At 30.8% G+C, this 20,212-nt stretch overlaps 2 protein-coding genes and 1 long non-coding RNA gene across 3 annotated transcripts; 1 reads left to right on the forward strand and 2 right to left on the reverse strand.

The window, feature by feature from the left end:
- Window positions 1–2,966: 2,966 nt before the first annotated feature.
- On the reverse strand, window positions 2,967–3,703 carry LOC114182672. Its single transcript, XM_028069584.1, has 2 exons — window positions 3,344–3,703; window positions 2,967–3,068 (listed from the first exon to the last, which is right to left on the reverse strand). The coding sequence occupies exons 1-2, from the start codon at window positions 3,648–3,650 to the stop codon at window positions 3,028–3,030; spliced, it is 348 nt and encodes a 115-aa protein (XP_027925385.1). The 5' UTR covers window positions 3,651–3,703; the 3' UTR covers window positions 2,967–3,027.
- Window positions 3,704–5,061: 1,358 nt separating this feature from the next.
- Window positions 5,062–9,623, forward strand: LOC114182546. The gene is made up of 3 exons (XR_003604115.1): window positions 5,062–5,436; window positions 9,225–9,311; window positions 9,390–9,623. It is a non-coding gene; the product is annotated as an uncharacterized LOC114182546 (long non-coding RNA).
- A 1,906-nt stretch (window positions 9,624–11,529) lies between these two features.
- Window positions 11,530–15,266, reverse strand: LOC114181525 (tryptophan aminotransferase-related protein 4-like). The gene is made up of 5 exons (XM_028067999.1): window positions 14,929–15,266; window positions 13,045–13,342; window positions 12,612–12,904; window positions 12,060–12,343; window positions 11,530–11,972 (listed from the first exon to the last, which is right to left on the reverse strand). Exons 1-5 carry the CDS (start codon window positions 15,207–15,209, stop codon window positions 11,779–11,781), a joined length of 1,350 nt encoding a protein of 449 aa, XP_027923800.1. The 5' UTR covers window positions 15,210–15,266; the 3' UTR covers window positions 11,530–11,778.
- Window positions 15,267–20,212: the final 4,946 nt, after the last annotated feature.

Raw genomic sequence — 20,212 nt, forward strand, 5'->3', positions numbered from 1 at the left:
ACTAATTAACAGACAGCCCTAACCAACGATTAACAGAAAACAAAACATAAAACAGAAAACCCTAGATCTAGGGGGTTTTCAATACCCTCCCCTCAAGCTGGGTGATGGATGGTCATTAGCCCAAGCTTGGGAAGAATGGTCTTAAAAGAGGTGCGATGGAGGGCTTTTGTGAAAATATCCGCGAGTTGCTCATCGGAGCGAATCGGCAGTAAGTGGAAGAGTTTCTTCTGGAGTTTTTCGCGGACGACGTGACAATCAAGATCGATATGTTTCGTGCGCTCATGGAAGGTGGGGTTGTGAGCTATTTGTCTGGCAGACTGGCTGTCGCAATATAGGACAGATTGGTCGGTGTGCTGAACATGGAAGTCGTTGAGAAGGTAGTTGAGCCACTGGATTTCGCAAGTGGTAGTGGCTAGGGCACGGTATTCGGCTTCTGAGGAGGACCTGGACACAGTGCTTTGTTTCTTTGACTTCCAAGAAATCAAGGAGTTCCCTAAGAAAACGCAGTAGCCAGTAACGCTGCGTCTTGTGTCTGGGCATGTGGCCCAGTCAGAGTCGCTGAAGGCTTTAATTTGAATATCATTAGTGGCAGCAAAGAAAAGGCCATTGGCAGGACTGGTTTTTAGATATCTGAGGATGTGTTGGGCCGCTTGTTGATGATATATGGTAGGAGCCTGCACAAATTGACTAAGTAAGTGTACTGAATAGCAAATATCAGGTCTTGAGTTAGTGAGATAAAGCAACTTCCCTATCAAACGTCTGTAGGAATCAGGATCATCTACAGGTTCAGCAGTTTTGTCAAATAGATTTTTAGTGTTGTTCATGAAAGGGGTTTGACATGGTTTGCAATCCAGCATTCCAGTTTCAGATAAGATGTCCAGAGCGTATTTTCTCTGGCATAAGTGTATTCCTTTGGTAGATCTAGCCACTTCAAAGCCTAGGAAGTATTTTAGGCTTCCTAAATCCTTAATTCTGAAGGCTTCATGTAGGGAGGCCTTTATTTTATCAATTTCGACCAGGGAGTTGCCTGCCAATATTACATCATCTACATACACAAGGAGAACAGTAAAAGTGTCTAATTTTGATTTAGTAAAAAGAGAATGGTCAGATTGGGACTGAGAAAAACCAGCAGATATCAGAAACGAAGATAGTCTAGCAAACCATTGACGGCTGGCCTGTTTCAAGCCATAAAGGGACTTAGTTAACCTGCAAACTTGACCTGGTTTAGGAACCTGAAGCCTAGGAGGTGGATTCATGTAAACCTCTTCATCAAGGGTGCCATGTAAGAAGGCATTATCCACATCAAGTTGGTGTAAATACCAATTTTTGGTGGCTGCAATGGCTAGTAAAAGACGCATAGTAGTAAGTTTAGCAACAAGAGAAAAAGTATCAATGAAATCAATTCCCTCTAGTTGAGTGTACCCTTTAGCAACAAGCCTAGCCTTGTGTCTTTCAATAGTCCCATCAGATTTATATTTGATTTTAAAAATCCACTTACATCCTATAGGTTTCTTTCCAACAGGTAGATCAGTAAAATACCAGGTTTTATTATCCTCTAGAGATTTTATTTCTTTATGAATAGCATCAATCCATTTGGGATCCTTGGAAGCTTCAGCATAAGTATGTGGTTCATGCGTGGAAGTTATAGCTAGAGTATATTTAAGATGCTCTTTAGACAAAGATTTCTAAGAAAGGACAGAATTAATGGGATAATTAGTTTTAAAGACAGATCTATTATGAATGAAATGTTTGGGGTTCATGGAACTATTCACCTGGTGTAGATAATCCTTCAAATAGGTAGGTGTTTTCCTCTGCCTTTCTGACCTTCTCAGAGTCACATTCTCAGATCCTTGATCATTGTTGTGTGGGAGGTCAATGTTGGAGTGGTTAGTGGATTCGTCACTAGTGATGTCTGGAATGGATTCTGTTTCTGTTTCTGAACCACCAGTGTCAGTTCTGGGAGGAATCTGTTCATTAATTCTGACATCTTGTGGACAGTTGTCAATGTCATCACATAGGAAGTTTAGGTCATGTTCTTCACTCTCAGTGGATTGGATGTGCTGACTAACATTCTTGTAAGGGAAAATATTTTCATAGAATATCACATTTCTGGATATAAAAATTTCTCTGCTGGAGGTGTCAAGAAGAACATAGCCTTTAACACCATTTTTAAAACCTAAAAACACGCATTTTCTAGCTCTAGGGTCAAGCTTGGTTCTATTACATTCAAGAGTACTAGCAAAACATAGACTTCCAAAAACCTTAAGATTTAGGTAAGTGGGAGGTTTTTCATACAGAACTTGATAAGGACAAGCATTATTTAGAACAGTGGTAGGTAATCTATTAATGATATGAACAGCATGATTAACAGCATAGCTCCAGTAGGCTTTTGGTAAATTAGATTGGAATAAAAGACAGCGAGTAGTATTGAGGATGTGCTGGTGCTTTCGCTCCACAACAGAATTTTGTTGGGGAGTTTCAACACAACTTTTTTGATGATTTATCCCATAGGCATTGCATATATCAATACAATTAAATTCTGGACCATTATCAGTTCTAAAAGCTTTAATAGTCTTATTAAACTGATTCTTAACAAGGATTATAAAATTCTGGATAAGTTTTCTAGTTTCAGATTTAGAGTGCATAAGGAAGATCCATGTGTGTCTAGAGTGATCATCAATTACAGTTAAGAAATATCTATGACCATGAACAGAAGGAATGGCAATAGGTCCCCATATATCAAGATGAATAAGATCAAAACAAGCATTAGAAACAGTATCACTTTTATGGAAAGGTAATTTATGTTGTTTTGAAAGATGGCATATATCACAAGCATCAGAACCTTTAGATTGAATGTAAGGAAATTTTTTTTTACAGATTTGTTCAGTAATCCTATGGGCAGGATGTCCAAGTCTATAGTGCCAAGTATCAATATCAACTTTAGAGCAGTTTAGGACAATATTAGGAAAGAAATTAGTAAACTTGGTGACAGGAACAATGTCAAGATAGTAGAGGCCCTGATTGAGATTAGCTTGCCCAATCATCTGTGATGTAATAATGTCCTGTATCTGGCAGCACTTAGAAGAAAAAATTAGTTTACAGTTCAAATCCTTGATTAAGGTTTGAACTGAAATTAAATTGAAATGAAATTCTGGAACATATAGAACATTAAAAAGAATCAAATCAGCACAGAATTGGACTGTTCCAGCATACTGAGCAGTGACATCATTATTATTGGGCAATTTTATTTTTACTGGTTTTATTTTGAAAAAGGTAGTGAAGCAATCTTTATTGTGTGTGACATGATCTGTGGCACCAGTATCAAGAATCCAAAGATTCTTACCTTGTGAATTCCTGCTTGAGTCATTATCACGTCTCTGTATTTGGTTGATGTTGTGTCCAGCACCTTCAGTGTCATCAAGGAGTCTTAGAAGTCTCTGCATTTGTTCTGCTGTGAATCCTTTGGTAGATTCATCTTTCACTGGTTGTTGTTTGTCAATAGAGTCTTCCTTAATGTTGAGATTACAAACTTGTTGTTCCCTCTTTTCTTGAGTGCCCCTTTCTTGAGTGTTGTTGCTGCCATCATTTCTTTGTTTGTACCAAGGTGGATATCCATGCTTAGAATAACATTCTTCAACAATATGATTCATCTTATGACAGTAGGAGCACTGTTTGCCATAGTTAGGATTTCTTCCTCTTCCCCTTCCTTGAGATCGGGGCATGAAGCCTCTTCCTTGTCCTCTCCAATTTCCTTGATCTTGAGACTTTCCATGTCTTTCAGAGGTGTTAAAGAGAGTTTTACCCTCAGTTCCTAGGTTAGCACTGCCATTATTCTGCCTTTCTTGCTGCATAATAAGAGAATAGACTCTGTTTATATTGGGAAGGGGATCTAAGAGCAGGATTTGAGTCTTCACAGTGTTGTAGCTGTCATTCAGACCCTTCAGAAAACAGATCACATACTCAACTTCTCTCTGCTTTATGAAAATCTTGGAAAGGTTGCAGTCACAAGATTTACCGCAAACGCAATTAGGGACTGGGCGTAGGAATTCTAATTCCTCCCATATGGTCTTTATATCCGTAAAGAATTGGGTGATGTTTCTTTCTCCTTGCTTGGCTGAATGCATTTCCTGCAGAAGGTCAGAAATTCTGAAGTAGTCACCTTTAGTGAACCTTTCTTTCAGGTCCTTCCATAAATCTCTTGCAGATTCTATGTAGATGACACTCTCAACAATCTGAGGTGAGAGCGTTCTAACAATCCAGGAGAGAACCATGACATTGGCTCTCTCCCAAGTTTCATACAGAGGATCTTCTCTTGCTGGAGTCTTGATGCTGCCATCCACAAACTTCAATTTATTTTTGGACAATAAGGCTCTTCTCATATTCCTGCTCCAGGAATTATAATTGGTTTCATTTAATGATGGAGTAGTGAGGACCTGTCCTGGATTTTCCCCAGGATGAATATAGTAGGGACTTGTGGGAATCAAAGATTGGTCAAGATCCAATCTTTCCATCTGCTGTATTGGTTTTTCTTCCTTGGATTCTTGATTGTTGATTTTGTCTTCCATGTTGCAAGATTAGGTCCTGTATCTTGCAGATTGACTGAATTAGGCTGCAAAGTGGGCAAACGGAAACAGAGCAGGCTATGAACCTGCTCTGATACCATATTGCGGCCCAAACCCAATATTAGGGGTAACAAACCCTCGAACCCTCGATGTGAAGAGAACTCTCATGGCGACGAAGCTTTAGAGGAGAAACATGAGAAAAGAAAGGAAGCGCGAGGAAGAGGAGAAGAAAGAAAGATCGAGAGAGAGGAGAGCTTTGAAGGTAAGCATAAAAGAACTGTATTCTGTTTTAATCTCTATCTTCTTCTTATATTCTCTGTACATGAAGGAGATCTATTTATAATCTCCGAAAACAAACCCTAACTAATTAACAGACAGCCCTAACCAACGATTAACAGAAAACAAAACATAAAACAGAAAACCCTAGATCTAGGGGGTTTTCAATATAATTAACAAATAGCGTGGGCTGAGTCGTTGAGTGTGTGATAAAAAAAATGATTTCAGTTTTCACTTTAACTTCACTTTCCCTTATCACATGTCCCTCGTCTCTCTCTATTCCCGAAGAAGCCATTTCCTCTCTCTTCTTTGGTCTCGAAGAAGCAAATTTCCCTACTCCTTCTCCATTTTGATTGACCCTTCCCCTTTCCCGGAAACTAGGTTCCAATGTATGTGAGCCCTAGATACAGTGTTTGGTGGTGGGTTGAGCTTCGTTGAAGGTCGCTGAAGAGGTTATCGTGCGAGGCGAGCAAAGTGGTGGTTGCGTTGAGCTTAAATGGTGTTCAAGTTTGTGGCTTTATTGGACATTGGAAGGTATAGCGAGTTCGTCCCCGATTTGTGGCAATCTAGCACAATTTGTGCTCTGTGAAGGTACCTGGTAAGTCATGGAAACCCTTATGTTTATATTGGTGATTAATATGCACTAAGTGACCAAAAAGCTGAGAACTTGTTTGTTGATGGAGGTTTAGCTTGTGTTGCTTGTTTTTGGGCCTTGTATATGGTAAAATTTGTTTTGAATGTATTGTTTGTAGTTGTTAGTAATGTGTGAAATTTTGTACCGTGTAGGTCTTTTAACTAAATGTCATTCCTCCGTTTTTCAATGTTTGCATCCGTTTCTGACGGACACTATTAAACTGATTTCAATGAATTGTATTTTTTTTAAAACAGAGTTCATGTCAGCTAGGTTGGTTGTTATGTGTCCATATCTCGTGTATTCAACTAATTAAATTATTTTAAACATTAAATTAGTTAAATAAAATAAAAAATAAATCATTAAAATAGAACAGAATAAATATTATATATCACTTTATTTATAAAAAATTAATAATACATTTAAATAAATAATAAAAACAAATAAAAAAAAGTTTACAATTGAAAAAAAAATCAAATTGAAGTCTTCGTGCCTATGATGACTTCACATTTAAAAAAAAAAAAAATCTAAAGTTGTTGCTCCTAATATGACTTGTTGAAACATAAAAAATAAAAAACTAAAGTCATCATTGCTATAAAAACTTAAAAAAAAGAAAATAAATAAATAAAAGTCATCACACCAATGACGACTTCATTCTAACAGGTACCCTACAGTTGTCATTTCTCTTATTACTTCATTCAATTTTGTAATAATTTTAGAAACGGACCACTTTGAGTAAACTAATTATGTTTTCTTAAATTAACCTTGGTCATGATGAGTTGTTGGTTATTAGCTACAAATAATGTTATCTAAAATTTTACTTTTGAAAGACATCCAAAAACTTTTGGTATGCATGCATGCATGCACCTCTTTGCTTGGATACCAATATTCCTTACTTCATTTCATTAATTAGTATTTAATACTTTGCCAATTATATCTAATTTACTAAATTTTGCTTCCTCGAAGACCCCTTCAAATATTAACTATAAATTGAAAGCTTATCCAAAAGTAAAACACCAAAGGGTTAAAAATAATCAAACTTTTATTTTCTTTTATGTGTTATCAAATGGTGTACATGAAAACTTCCATTTTTATTCTGCACCTATACAATATCAATAAGATTATTTTTTTTTTAAATATAAAATATTTTCAAAAAATTAAAAAAAATATATTAATTTTTATTAGGTGTTAGATAGGGTAGAAAAATTTGATGATGTTCATATAGAATTTTCCATATATTTAGAGGAGCTATATATGCTAGTTGTTGATGATTGACATATATATTCAATATTTTAACTTTTTGTCTATGTCAATTATGAAAAGACCAAAAAGTATTCTACGTTTATCAGTTAACTTACATTGCCTCTGATTAATTTATTTTCTGATGGAAAACTATTAGGCATCATCTGCTTAATACTTTTTTCATAATATTTTCTCAACTAAGTCACTAAACCAGTGTGTTCATTTTTTTTTTAAAATGATGTGTGAATAATAATGAATGTGGAATAGATTGCGATATTATTTTATAATTTAAATTTGAAAACATAATATATTAGATGTGTTGACATATTTAGATGTACTCAACTAAGAGTTCTAAAGTTCTAGACCTTGAAAAAGACAGAAGACAATTTTTCCAAATTGCATATATAATAATGAAACAAGGCTGGAACAAATAATCTCTAAGCAATTTCTAAATCTTTTTCAAAAGGGTAAGAGAGTCTTTCCCAGGTAAAATGTAATTATTGATCATTTTTTTTTTATAATAGTCTCATATGATATGATTTCTTCATTTCATTTTGAATAAATAGAAAATGAATTATTTAATATTAACTACAAGTAAACATATAAGTTTCCAACACCAAATTCCAACATTAGTAGAAATGCAACGCAAAAAAGAAAAGTTAAAAAAACATAAAATTATTTTAATATTTAATATTATTACGTAAAGCTTATATGTTGGTTAATCCAATGTCACTGCAAGAATTGAGAAATTGACTGTCAAGTTGTAATGTAACTTTGATGATATAGTTGACATTGTCAACACTAAGTAATGTTAATTAGTATTAACTTTTTTTAATCAGTAAAAGTATTGGTGTAAGTGTTAAATTAGTTTTGGTTAAGACGATATTAATAGAGTACTCATGATAGACATTAATATAATTATTATACACTTACCAACTTAAATCATACATAATTAAATAAGACTGTTCCATATAAGATCGATGAAGTAGACTATTTTTATTCGAGTTAAACTATTTAAAGAACATATTAATCGTTGAATAGCTAAACATAGGTCAATGAGACCTTACAATTATTATTATTATTATTATTATTTATATATATATATATATATATATATATATATATATATATATATATATATATATAAAAGAAGTTAAATTTCTCTACCAATAGATGAGGTATGGACTGTGACGTAGAAATTTCAGTCTTTCTTAGCCTAATCTAGACACTTAGTTAGTTCTATTTCTGACTCCTTCATACTCACTTTCGTAACACTACTTTATTCTCAAGTTTCCATGCTTTATAGTTAAAACTTATGTAACTTGTTTTCCATGTAATAGCAAATTCATCACAAAATAACCTTAAACCAAAAAAGTTGTGTATATACAAATGATCCTATGGGTGCATCAGTAGAAATTGCTAATACCATACGTGTGATGATGTGTGTTTGGTAAGATGATCAGGCATGATAGGAAGAGGAAGATGATATATATATTTCTTTTATTTGTAAAAGGGAATGTCAGTAGGACTGCATCGATAAACATGTATTTTGTATATGTTTTGAAATATGTTAAATTATCTTTGTGTTTGTAGTTTCATATTTCTTTTATTTGTAAAAGAGTCAAAACATTCAATTACTTCTTATATTCACTTTTGGAAAATGATAGTTTGACAAAGTTTTGTTTGAGAAACTTTGACAAACAAACAATCATTTTTGGTAAAAAAAAAAAAACCTAAAACTTTATTACTTTATGTTTCTAACCTTCATAAAAAAATTAACGAAAATGATAATTCAACAAAAAAATTTGACAAAGTTTTGACAAATCTGACGTGGCATTACATTTTTTATAATTTTATTATAGAAAGGTTTAAGTTACACGTGCGGGATGTTTAGAAACTGAAAGTTAAAATTTAATTAGAGAGAGAAAGGGAAGAAGGGAGAAAGGGGGAAAGCGAGGGTGCGAGAAAGAAAGCGAGAAAGGAAATAGTGAGAGAGAGAGAGAGAACAACTGGTTTTCGTCGGAGGTTCATGCTTCAGAGACCGTCCGACCTGAAGTTGTCGTCGTCCGTCCATCCCATAGACTACCCTTTATTCATCCAGATCGTATCATTGCAGTGTTGGGAGTGGGTTAACGGAGACAGGGCGTAGTGGAAGTCTTCGACAACAATGATTTGGTCTTGCCGACCGTACCATTGAACCCTTGCCGAAGCCCATTTCATTTATTTAACCCAAAGGTAACATATTTGGTTCGTATAAACAACAACATGTGTAGATAATGATTTAATTTAGTTTTGAAAGTTTGACTGAATTGGTGGAGTTTGATTTCGTTTGTGTGTGTGTGTCAAGTTTATTTTGTTGGCTGTCCATGTGGTTGTTGGTGATGTTTGTTGTTTGAGAGATAATGTTGGTGAATGAACATTTTATGTTTGTGTTTCGTTGTCCGCTTTCTGTAAAGGGTATTGATGTGGAATAAATTTATTGTTGCCTTTACATGTGATCTTTTGTGATACAGGTGGTATGTCTGATATGTATGGTGTTGTAGGAGTATAAAATGGACCGCAAACGTGATGGATATGTTCATTGCTCTGAGGAGAAGAAGGTGTGTTCATTTGGAGTCATGTATTGATATTTCTTCAATTATAATGCATGATGTTTACCTGTTTGTTATGTTTTTCAGAATCGGTTGAAGGAAGGAGACAAAATTGTCTTTGAGGTTGATCATCTCCAAAAACAACCCATAATTGAGGTTTTCATCAATGGATGCAATTGTGATGTGGCAAAGTCCATTAATTTAGTTTAAATTCATCATGTGGGATGCATGAATTTCGTTGTTTGAACAATTTTCTTATCGTTGTAATTTAATTTCCTATCGTTACCTTTGATAATTATATTTATGCAAATCAATTTAAATTTCGGGTCATGAATATAAGTTTATTTCAATGTTGTCCAACTACTTAGTGCAAACTGCACTTTATGCATCTTCTCATGGACATTAACTAGGATATCACTTAAATACGTTGTTATTGCAATTGGACTATTTCCATCAATTAACACTGCATTCACTGAACTGTCTACTTTTTCTAACTGCACAATAGGCGAAAAAACCATGTCACACACAACTAAGGAGTTATGAATACGTATGTGGGGAGTTAAAGCAAACTTTTTTTACAAAACCTACAAATGTGAAGAAAATTGTTTTAAATTTTGTAATTGGATTCTTCCTCATTGATTCACTCACACACAAAGTCCTTTCCATCCTCCAAACCCCATTCAATGAATTTCGTGGTAGTAGCCTCAAAAGAGCCAAAATAAACAATTGTAACTAAAGCGGGGAGTTACTCGAATCTATGTGGGGAGTATGGTGCAACTTTATGATAACTGGTTGCAGAGTGTCAAAAACATTGTTTCAATTTCCTTTCTCCATCACTGATTATTCATTCACATCTTGACGAAGTGCTTTCCAACAATTAACAGTGCCTTCACTCAAATTTGTGGTTTTTGTAAGTGCAAAATAGGCTATATAACCATGTCACGCACAACTGGGGAGTTACGAATACGTATGTGGGGAGTTAAAGCAAACTTTTTTTATAAAACCTACAGATGTAAATAAAATTGTTTTAAATTTTGTAATTGGATTCTTCCTCATTGATTCACTCACACACAAAGTCCTTTCCATCCTCCAAACCCCATTCAATGAATTTCGTGGCAATATAGCCTCAAAAGAGCCAAAATAAACAACTGTAACTAAAGCGGGGAGTTACTCGAATCTATGTGGGGAGTAGGGTGCAACTTTATGATAACTGGTTGCAGAGTGTCAAAAACATTGTTTCAATTTCCTTTCTCCATCACTAATTATTCATTCACTTCTTGACGAAGTGCTTTCCAACAATTAACAGTGAATTCACTCAAATTTGTGGTTTTTGTAAGTGCAAAATAGGTTATATAGCCATGTTACGCACAATTGGGGAGTTACGAATACGGATGTGGGGAGTTAAAGCAAACTGTTTTTATAAAACCTGCAGATGTGAATAAAATTGTTTTAAATTTTGTAATTGGATTCTTCTTCATTGATTCACTCATCACAAAGTCTTTTCCATCCTCCAAACTCCATTCAATGAATTTCGTGGCGGTATAGCCTCAAAAGAACCAAAATAAACAATTGTAACTAAAGCGGGGAGTTACTCGAATCTATGTGGGGAGTAGGGTGCAACTTTATGATAACTGGTTGCAGAGTGTCAAAAACATTGTTTCAATTTTCTTTCTCCATCATTGATTATTCATTCACTTCTTGTCGAAGTGCTTTCCAACAATTAATAGTGCAATGATAAGGAGGACGAAATCCTTGCCGCCGACGACGGAAGGTGGCCGCAAATTCTGCAAACCCACACTACCAACTCTAAATGCCACGGTCTTGATGATAGGGATAGTTTATGGGAATATTGTAAGTGTCCTCCAGTGTGGATGGCAAAATGCTTGCCGGCGAGACGGTCTCTGAAGCACGAACCTCCGGCGACAACCAGTTGCTTCCTCTCTCTCTTTTAATGCTCTGTTTCTCGCTTTCTTTCTCGCACCCTCACTTTTCCCCTTTCTCTCTTCTTCCCTTTCTCTCTCTAATTAAATTTTAACTTTTCAGTTTCCAAACATCCGCACGTGTAACTTAAACCTTTTTGTAATAAAATTTAAAGAAATGGAGTGCCATGTCAGATTTGTCAAAACCTTGTCAAATTTTTTGGTTGAAATATCATTTTCGAAAAATTAATTTATCTTGTAACTTTGTCAAAATATCATTTTTATATTTTATATACACCACTTTCAAATTGGAAAACATTCTTCTTTTGAGAATTTATACTCATTATAGTACTGCATACGAATAAACTATTCGATTCTTAACTTTTAACATGATTGCTATAAATAAACTATTACTCATTGTACTGCAGACAAAATGCTTTATTCATCTAGGTACCACACAAACATATATGGTCTTATTTAGTTTCATCACTGAAACGGTTTTGGTACTGCTGCAACAATAAAGTTCAAGCATAGTAATGTTTACATTACTTGGGATCCTATTCCTTAGCAACAAGGGCTTTGAAGTTGTTTACGAGTATATCAAAGTCATCTTTGCTTCTAAGGAGAGTGAGACGCATGTAACGATCATCAGCATCGTATAGACTTCCTGCACGACCAATGATGCCAGCTGCTTCAAGTACTTTATAGCAGTTTTTGTCTTCTGCTCTCTCACACTTCACCCAAACATAAGCTGTGGTGTGAACAAATTCAAACCAAATTGTTAGCTAAAAACAAACCAAAACTTTCACTTTTCATTTCATTGCTAATTGACGTTTACCTGGTGAGAGCTCTCTTTCCCTCTGGAAGAAGGTGCAGTATTCGGAAGACAGTTTCTGCACAGAAAAGCGTTTTGATTTGGATACGATTTCTTTCAACTTTGTCCAACGATATCTCATGGTTGAATATGCAAATTTGAATATCTCTTTAGGATCGTCTGCTTGAAGAATAACGTCAAAAAGCTTTAAAACTCTCAGCTGAGCCTCACGGGCAACTCCCATGGTGTTCTGATCCAAAAATTCCACCATCCTTTCATACACCTCTTTATCCTTTATTATTGCCCATCTGTTAAAACATCAGAACTATGATTAGAGCTTCTTCTAACAAAATTTTTTATTTTTTAACTTTATTATTTCATTCGTTATTGGATCGTTATTGGACAATCCATAAATATCTAGTCATACGCAAGAGATGATATGACTCTAAATGAGAAGATGCGTTGAAAGTTACACATTGACTAGATATCGATAAAAGTGTTAGAAAAAAGTTTATCATTTTCATTGAATTGATTTATAGATCTATTGATGAATGTTTGATAGGATAAATATCTCACCCAAATCTGCTCCCGGCATGCCCTGTGAGCTTGGAAACAGTGAAGATCATAAGATCATCATCAACTGGTGAAGCAATGGGAGTGTAATGTGGCCAGTAATAGGCACGATCATTGATGTGTTTTACATTAGCACCACTAAGAACTGCCTTGGTCAACTTTCCATCAGGATTGTTTGGCGAAGTCACAAACTCAATGAATGTAGATTTGCTATCTGTCTTGTTTATCCATGAGGATGTGCTTCCTTCAAAACTAAAATTCCTAGCATTGAAATATTCTGTCTGTGTTCTGTACATCTGCAGCAATAATGTTTGTTAAAATGTGATGGGGTTTTCGAGAGAGAATCAACGGAAATAAGGTGAACTTACATATGAGAGATTAACCCAACATTTAGGAGTTACATCAACGGAAATAAGTGTTGAATGGAGGTACTTACAGGGTAATGTGGTGGTGTGGCTACTACTTTTGCTGGAGAATGTGAAGTGACATCGGGAGAAAGGGCATAAACTGCAGCATTTAGGAGTTGTGTTGAGCCACCTCCAAATACAAAGTATTTTCCTTCGGTGACTGCATTTCCAACTAAGGTATGAAGTTTTTTGATATGTTCCACCAATAGTTCTGAAATGTATGATCCATCACTGTAATAATAACTCATTCTGTGCCACCCTGATACTAATACTGCACTGCTTGCCGCATGTTTCATCCAAAATGGCTCCAAAAAGTATGGATCCCCACTGCAATTAACATTCAACCAATTTTCATCAAAAATAAGTTCACCTATTTAAATTTATTATATATTTAAGATTTAATTAACTTTCTTTTATAATTTCTCATTTATCTATTATGACGTGATCAACTTGCATCACCATACCATGTATTAAAATAAATAGTTTATTAAAAACATGGTTAGTTATAAATATGAATTATTGTCGATTATTTTGTAAATTAAAATATTTTATAAAAGGAATATATGTATATATTCCTTGGGCATCAATCCGATTTGTTCATAAAAAATGATCAACCTACCCAATTAGTATTTTACTTTCTTTTTCTTACTAAAAGTTTTCAGATTCTTATTTTAAGTTTGTAATCCAAATTTTGAAAGGTCTTGGGTTTGGAATATTTTATTCATTAACAATTTTTTGGTTTTTGATACCAAGGAATATATTAATTGAGGAAATAAAAGTGGTTAACTCAACGACTTCTCGTGACATGAACATCTGTAGTTTCTTTGTATAATATACGTTTTTAATATCTTAATTACTTCAACATAATCAACGTAATTGAATATTTGACACAGTTTATTGAAAAATCTACACGAAACTACCTTCCTACATTGATAGATTTTCTTCATAGATTTTCTTCATGTTACTAAAATTTTGGTTGAATTACTTTTTTAATTTATATTTTTGTATTCAAAAATGTCAAGTTAATGTTCTGATTTTTGTTAGTCTCAATTTAGTCTTGAACTTTTAAAAATTAATGCAATCTGGTTCTTTTTGTTTTAGCGGAACAAAACATCAAAATTGGCATTAGGATTATGTTAATTACATTAACAAAGCAAATCATTCTTATTCACAAAGCAAATCATTCTTATTCACAATTTCAATCTTGACGAGAAAACCTTGATCCGATTTAAAAAAATTAACAAAAAAAAATCAAATTGCACATTTTTTTAAAAATCAAAACCAAATTGAATCTAATAAAAAACTGAAGGACCAATGATATTTTGGATCGAAAATAAGAACCAAAAAAGTAATCCCAAAACTTTCATATAAACTAATAAAAATATTGTATTTACTTTTTTACAAAATAAAAAATAATAAATTTATTATTATTATTATTATAATTATTAAATTTAATAAAATTATATATTAAATATTAAATTCTAAAAGACATTAATAATATTAAATTTTAAAAAAAATATTTAAAATTATATATTAAATTATATAAATATAAAAAAAAAAAAAAAAACATGGTCCCTGTCACAACAAAGTGTGACAAACAAGACTTCCAATAGTTACCACAATACCATCAAATATGTTGTCATACTTAACAACAGAGACAAAAATATCAACATAAATAAAATGAAAAGCTATGATAAGTCAACATTAGGGTTAAGAGTAAAAACAAAATTCTCAGAAGAGTTTCATATGTTTAACATAACTTTTATAAACTACAAAAGACAAAATAGATATATAATTCTTTTAAACAGTTTAAGAACAAAAACTATATTTAAAAAAAAAAATTGAAAAACTGAGACCATAGAGGTTGAAGTGATATAGCATGTAGTATATTGAACTTTATGAGAAGGGTTTACCTTCCAGAATTGGCAGGGCAATCAGATATAAACTTGGAGCAATCAGATCCAGTGTAGCATTCATTGCACTCACAAACTTGTTGATGGCCTTTAAGAACAATACCATCAAGGTATGCTCTTCCATGTCCTGAACATTCTATGGCTGCCACAGCCTCAGCTTCTAGTGCAGCGTCTTTGCTCCAACTGATTTCTCCTCTGCCAACAATCATGTTTGAGGCACACACCACAAACATCAATGTCACAATGAACGATAAATTCATTGGACTTCTTTTTCTCGCCATTCTCTCTGTAAGTAGTTTTTCTTAAGAAATGATGATAGTGTTCATGCAGTTTCTGAGTTCATGCCATGCATTTATATAGCTGCAGATGATGAAGCCTACATGTCAAAATGAAGGATAATAAGAAGAGAGTTTACTAAGTGTACGCTTCTTCTTCTCAAAATTATGACACGTGACTTAAGAGAAAAGAAGATATGTATTTAGTATATACTAATGAAAACTCGTGCCCAACACTTATGTGTCTATTTTTATTTTATTGTAGTAAATTTTTTATTATATTATAAAATAATGTTTATTAAAAAATAATTATTTTTTTTAATTTTAGTATAGGTAACTTTTTTATTTTATAAATAATTTATTCATTATGAGTAATTATTTGAATTTAAAAAATAATTATGAAAATTGAAAAATAGTCTTTTTACTATAAGTAATTATTTAAATTTAAAAATGTAATTATTAAAAATAACAATATAAAAAAAATTATGAACATTAAAAGAATAAATCCTTTAATAAAATAATAATAGCAAAATATATATATATATATATATATATATATATATATATATATATATAATAGAAAAAGTCTTTCCCCACCAATAATTGAACCACTTGACTAGATTATTATCTAGGTTAAATGATGGTTTTTTTTTCCTATTTTTATATGAAACTCTTATATTATAGTTTATGTGTTTCAATTTAGTTTTCATTTTAGGATATTTGATGGAATCAAGTTATTTCAGTGAGTATTGTATTAAAAACGTTAGAAGGTGTCACGTGTCAGTTTGTGTTTTTTTTTTTTTTACTTTTTTTAAAAAAGTAAAAGTTTTTCATGTGTCAAACTGACGTCGTGTTATGTGATAATGACAGTGTGATTTGACAATGGCAGTGTCATATGTTATCATCATGTTAGTCTTAATTTAGTCCCTATATTTTTATTTTGTCTCAATTAAATCTCATTTTTTTAAGTGAACACTTTCTTCCCTCTTCAAATTGAAAATAAATTTGATTTTGGGTTAAATATGTTTTTGATCATTCAACTTTTAGTGAAAATTGGAACAATTTTAATTGGTTCAAGGTTTTCAAGAGGAACTAATTCTAAATTTCACTCAAAGTTGAAAGACCAAAAACATATTTAACCCTTTAATTTTTATTAAAATTGATATTTTATTAAATTTGTTAACATGTATTTTTATTTATAGTTTACATTGAATTGTCTTTTAACTTCTATTTGAGATAATCTTACTTATTTAGAATTCGAATTCACTCTTTTTTTCTGAAGAATTTATTAAAAAGTTTGTCCAAACAAGGATAATATTTATAAGTAATTAAACTTGATGTATTTGTGGTGAATGATTTTTAAATATATTTATGATAGGACAGATTAGCAGCTACTATATTTAAAATTTTGATCAATATGTACAAAATATAGATATATATTTTATATTTTTAAATAATTTCAAAATTATAAATATATAATACACTTAAAAGCTCGTCGTGAGAGACACCAAGGTAAAAGTATTTTAAAATATAAATATATACTCCATAGAGGTGTATTTTATTGCATACACAATATTTTCTCTAGACGCAAATAAAAGAGTTTTCATAATTTTTGCGAAAACTAAAATTTCATTATTTAATACTTGAAAACTTAGAAATTAAAAGAGTTTCATGGAATTTAAGAATATAAAGCTGAAATATTAGTATATAAGAAATCAAATTCTTTTGTTGGACAGATTATGTGATAGACACGGAAAAAAACTTCATGAATGAGTCATAAGTTTATCAGACAAATAAACTTGACTCTAGACATAATATACTGGTAGGTGTTTTAACAAATTCCTTAAAAATGTTTTTCAAATAAAAATAAAGTAAACACTATTGACCAAAATATATAAATTAAAATTGAAATATGCAAGTATCTATTAAAATTAAAAAGAAAAAGAAAAAATTAATCAATAGGTATAAGAGTATCCGATCCACAAATATAGACATAATGTATATAAATTATATTTGTATGAGATATATTTCAAATGCAATCACTATTAGGTGATTGATTTTCATAACTGCAATGTTAAAGTGAAGATAAAAAAAAGCAATAAATAAAAAAATTAGCTACATTAAATACAAGATTAAATCCTTCGAATATTTTTCAAATTTCAAATTTAAACTTTGACAAAGAGATAATTTTTCACTAAACTTTATTTATTAAGTAAATTATTTAGATAAAATGAATAGTTTATGTCGGTTAGATCTATCAAAACGGGCAATCCGGTCCGACTCACCAGGAGTTGATTATTTAGTGAGTCAACCTAATTCGACTAACTTTTTAGCGAGTTAAAAAAATTCGAACCCGACCCGGCCCATCATGGATTGGTGGGTTAAACGGGTTAGCTCACGAGTTCACTCAATTAAAAAAAATACAATTTTTTTATTTTTTTCAGTCAAAACTAAATTATATTTCTAATTAAAATCTAAATAAACTTTAATACAATCCAAATACAAACCAAAATCAAAAAATATAAATTATTTATGTGTTGGCTAAATAAAACAACCTAACATGACCCAGATGTAAAGCCCAACTTAATAAAAAATACTTGTGTAACTCTTTTATCTACAAGTTGGTGAGCCAACCTAACTCACCACGGGTTCAACCCGGGTGAGCTGGATTCTAGATGAGTCAGGTCAAAAATCAACCTGTATTAAAATTTGTAAAAAGGATTTCAACCCGACCTTGTCCAAACCCGTTGACACGCGGATTCTAACCCATTTTGACAGCTATAATATCGGTAGAAAAAACAATTAACAACAAAGCACAAGTCATGTTTCGTTTTCCTATTAGTATGAAATTTTTATATTAATCTGGAATTTTAACTTGAATTTTATATGTTATGGTCTAAATTATGCAGATAAGAAATATCAAAACATGTGATTTCATTTGAGTTTCACGTTCTGTTTCTTATCCACGTGATTCATGAACCAAAACAAAAGTGACTAGTACTTTCTAAAACGTATTAAAATGGACAACTTTTAAAATAAATAGTTAAATTAGTAATTTTATGTTTAAAAGTATAAACTTTTTCTCTAAGGTGTTTTTAAGGATATTTTAATTTTTTTATAATTTAATAAAGAAATTGTGTAGCAAGACCTCATATTATTTTTTAATTTTATATATTTTAGATACCTTTTTAAAAAAATTAAGTAGAGGTTTTTTTAGTTCCATTGTTATAGTGGTATATATATATATATATATATATATATATATATATATATATATAAATTACTTTCTCACAACAATTAATTTATTAGAATAAGATGGTGTCCATCAATTCTATTATTGGTGCAACAAACAAATCCTTGAAGCAGACCTTTTGTTTTTCCTATCAGAAATTTCGAAAATTCAAATTCATCAACTTAATTTTGATATTAATTCTAAGAATAATCACCATTACACTTTGACTCGATTTATTTTACTTGTGTTACATAATAATTTATATATTCTACAACAACTTCAAAAATAAAATATAATTGATTATATTATATTATATATATATATATATATATATATATATATATATATATATTATTCACTTTTTTATTAATGTGTTTTTGTCTTATTTATTTTTTCTTTATTTTCTTGCTATTAGACTTTTTTTCTTTTTTCTTTTTTTTTTTACTTTTCTTGTTGTGAATACAAATAAGGTCTTAGGCTATGTTTTTTTATTGTTCAAGAAAATTGAAAAAGAAGACATAAAGGATGATCATATTATTTTTTTGGAGAGATGCAAGAAAATGACAGAGATAAAATAGAGAAATTACTACAAAATTCTATCCCACTGTTTTTGAAGAAATTAGAAAATAATAAATGAAAAATTACCATTTTATCTTATTATATTTATTGTTAATAAATTTTTCAAAAAAATTTTGTTTTCAATTATTATTACTTGTAACCTTAAGCATGCAAAAACAACAGTGCTATTATTTTTTTCATTTTTTTTTTCAGAAAAGACAATATCTTCTGAGTTTTCATTTGCTATCTCACCAGCTAATTCATAGGTTATAGGTAGACTGGAACAGGCAGTCAAGGTCTATTTAAATTTTTATAATTAAAATTTAAAATAAGAATAATTTAAAATTAATTTCGTTAAAGTTAAAATAAAAAATAATTTAAAAAACTAACATTTAATTATATTATATAAAACAAAAATTATATAATAATATTTTATTTAAATTATTAATTTTAGTAAGATAATTAATAATATAAAAATAACAATTATTTTTATTTATTATTAAAATATTAATTAATCAATTAAAAAAATTTATATTATTCAAATATATAAGGTAGAAAGATAACTCTATATATAATATACTTTATTTACCTATCATATAGCTTTTTGAACAGACGGTGTTTAAATTATTTTACCAAAGGAAATAATAAAAAGATTATAGACAAAAATTACTAAAAAAAATAAAAGAATTAAATATCATAACAATTAATATGTCAACCCACGCCACTATTTATTTTTGTTTTTATCGGAAAAATAATATAATTAAGAAATATATTTGTTTAAATAAATTTAATATATATATATATATATATATTATTACAATTATATATGTATATATAGAGGTATGTTTTAGAAATAAAAATTTAAGTCATATAAAAATTAAATAATTATATTATTTTATGATAATACGTATTAAAATAATAATAATAATATCAATAATAATAACATAAACATATAAATAGCAATAATGATAAACATATAAATAACAAAAGATGTAGAAATAAATCAACAAAAAATAAAAAATAAAAAGTGCAACTAAACAAAAACAAAAAAAATGTTACTAATTGAAACATGACCCATAATAAATAAAAGCAAAATTATGTAAAAAGTTAAATAAACATGTAGGTATATTATGAAATATAAATTGTCCCATAAAACAAAATTGAAGTTAATGTTAAAATTTGTAAAAAAAAAAAACATGAAACACATACAAACACTTTA

The sequence above is a fragment of the Vigna unguiculata genome, chromosome 4, assembly GCF_004118075.2.
Source record: "Vigna unguiculata cultivar IT97K-499-35 chromosome 4, ASM411807v1, whole genome shotgun sequence".
In the NCBI taxonomy this organism is placed as follows: domain Eukaryota; kingdom Viridiplantae; phylum Streptophyta; class Magnoliopsida; order Fabales; family Fabaceae; genus Vigna; species Vigna unguiculata.

What these genes read in the sequence shown, in the direction of transcription:
- LOC114182672 (XM_028069584.1), bottom strand. Translation starts at nt 3,650, where the DNA reads ATGAATCATATTGTTGAAGAATGTTATTCTAAGCATGGATATCCACCT. An exon ending in CTCAAGCAGGAATTCACAAG is followed by an intron (nt 3,069 to 3,343) that starts GTAAGAATCTTT and finishes AAGTGCTGCCAG; the next exon opens with ATACAGGACATTATTACATC.
- LOC114181525 (XM_028067999.1), bottom strand. Translation starts at nt 15,209, where the DNA reads ATGGCGAGAAAAAGAAGTCCAATGAATTTATCGTTCATTGTGACATTG. An exon ending in TGCCCTGCCAATTCTGGAAG is followed by an intron (nt 13,343 to 14,928) that starts GTAAACCCTTCT and finishes TGTTAATTGCAG; the next exon opens with TGGGGATCCATACTTTTTGG. An exon ending in CCACACCACCACATTACCCT is followed by an intron (nt 12,905 to 13,044) that starts GTAAGTACCTCC and finishes TTATTGCTGCAG; the next exon opens with ATGTACAGAACACAGACAGA.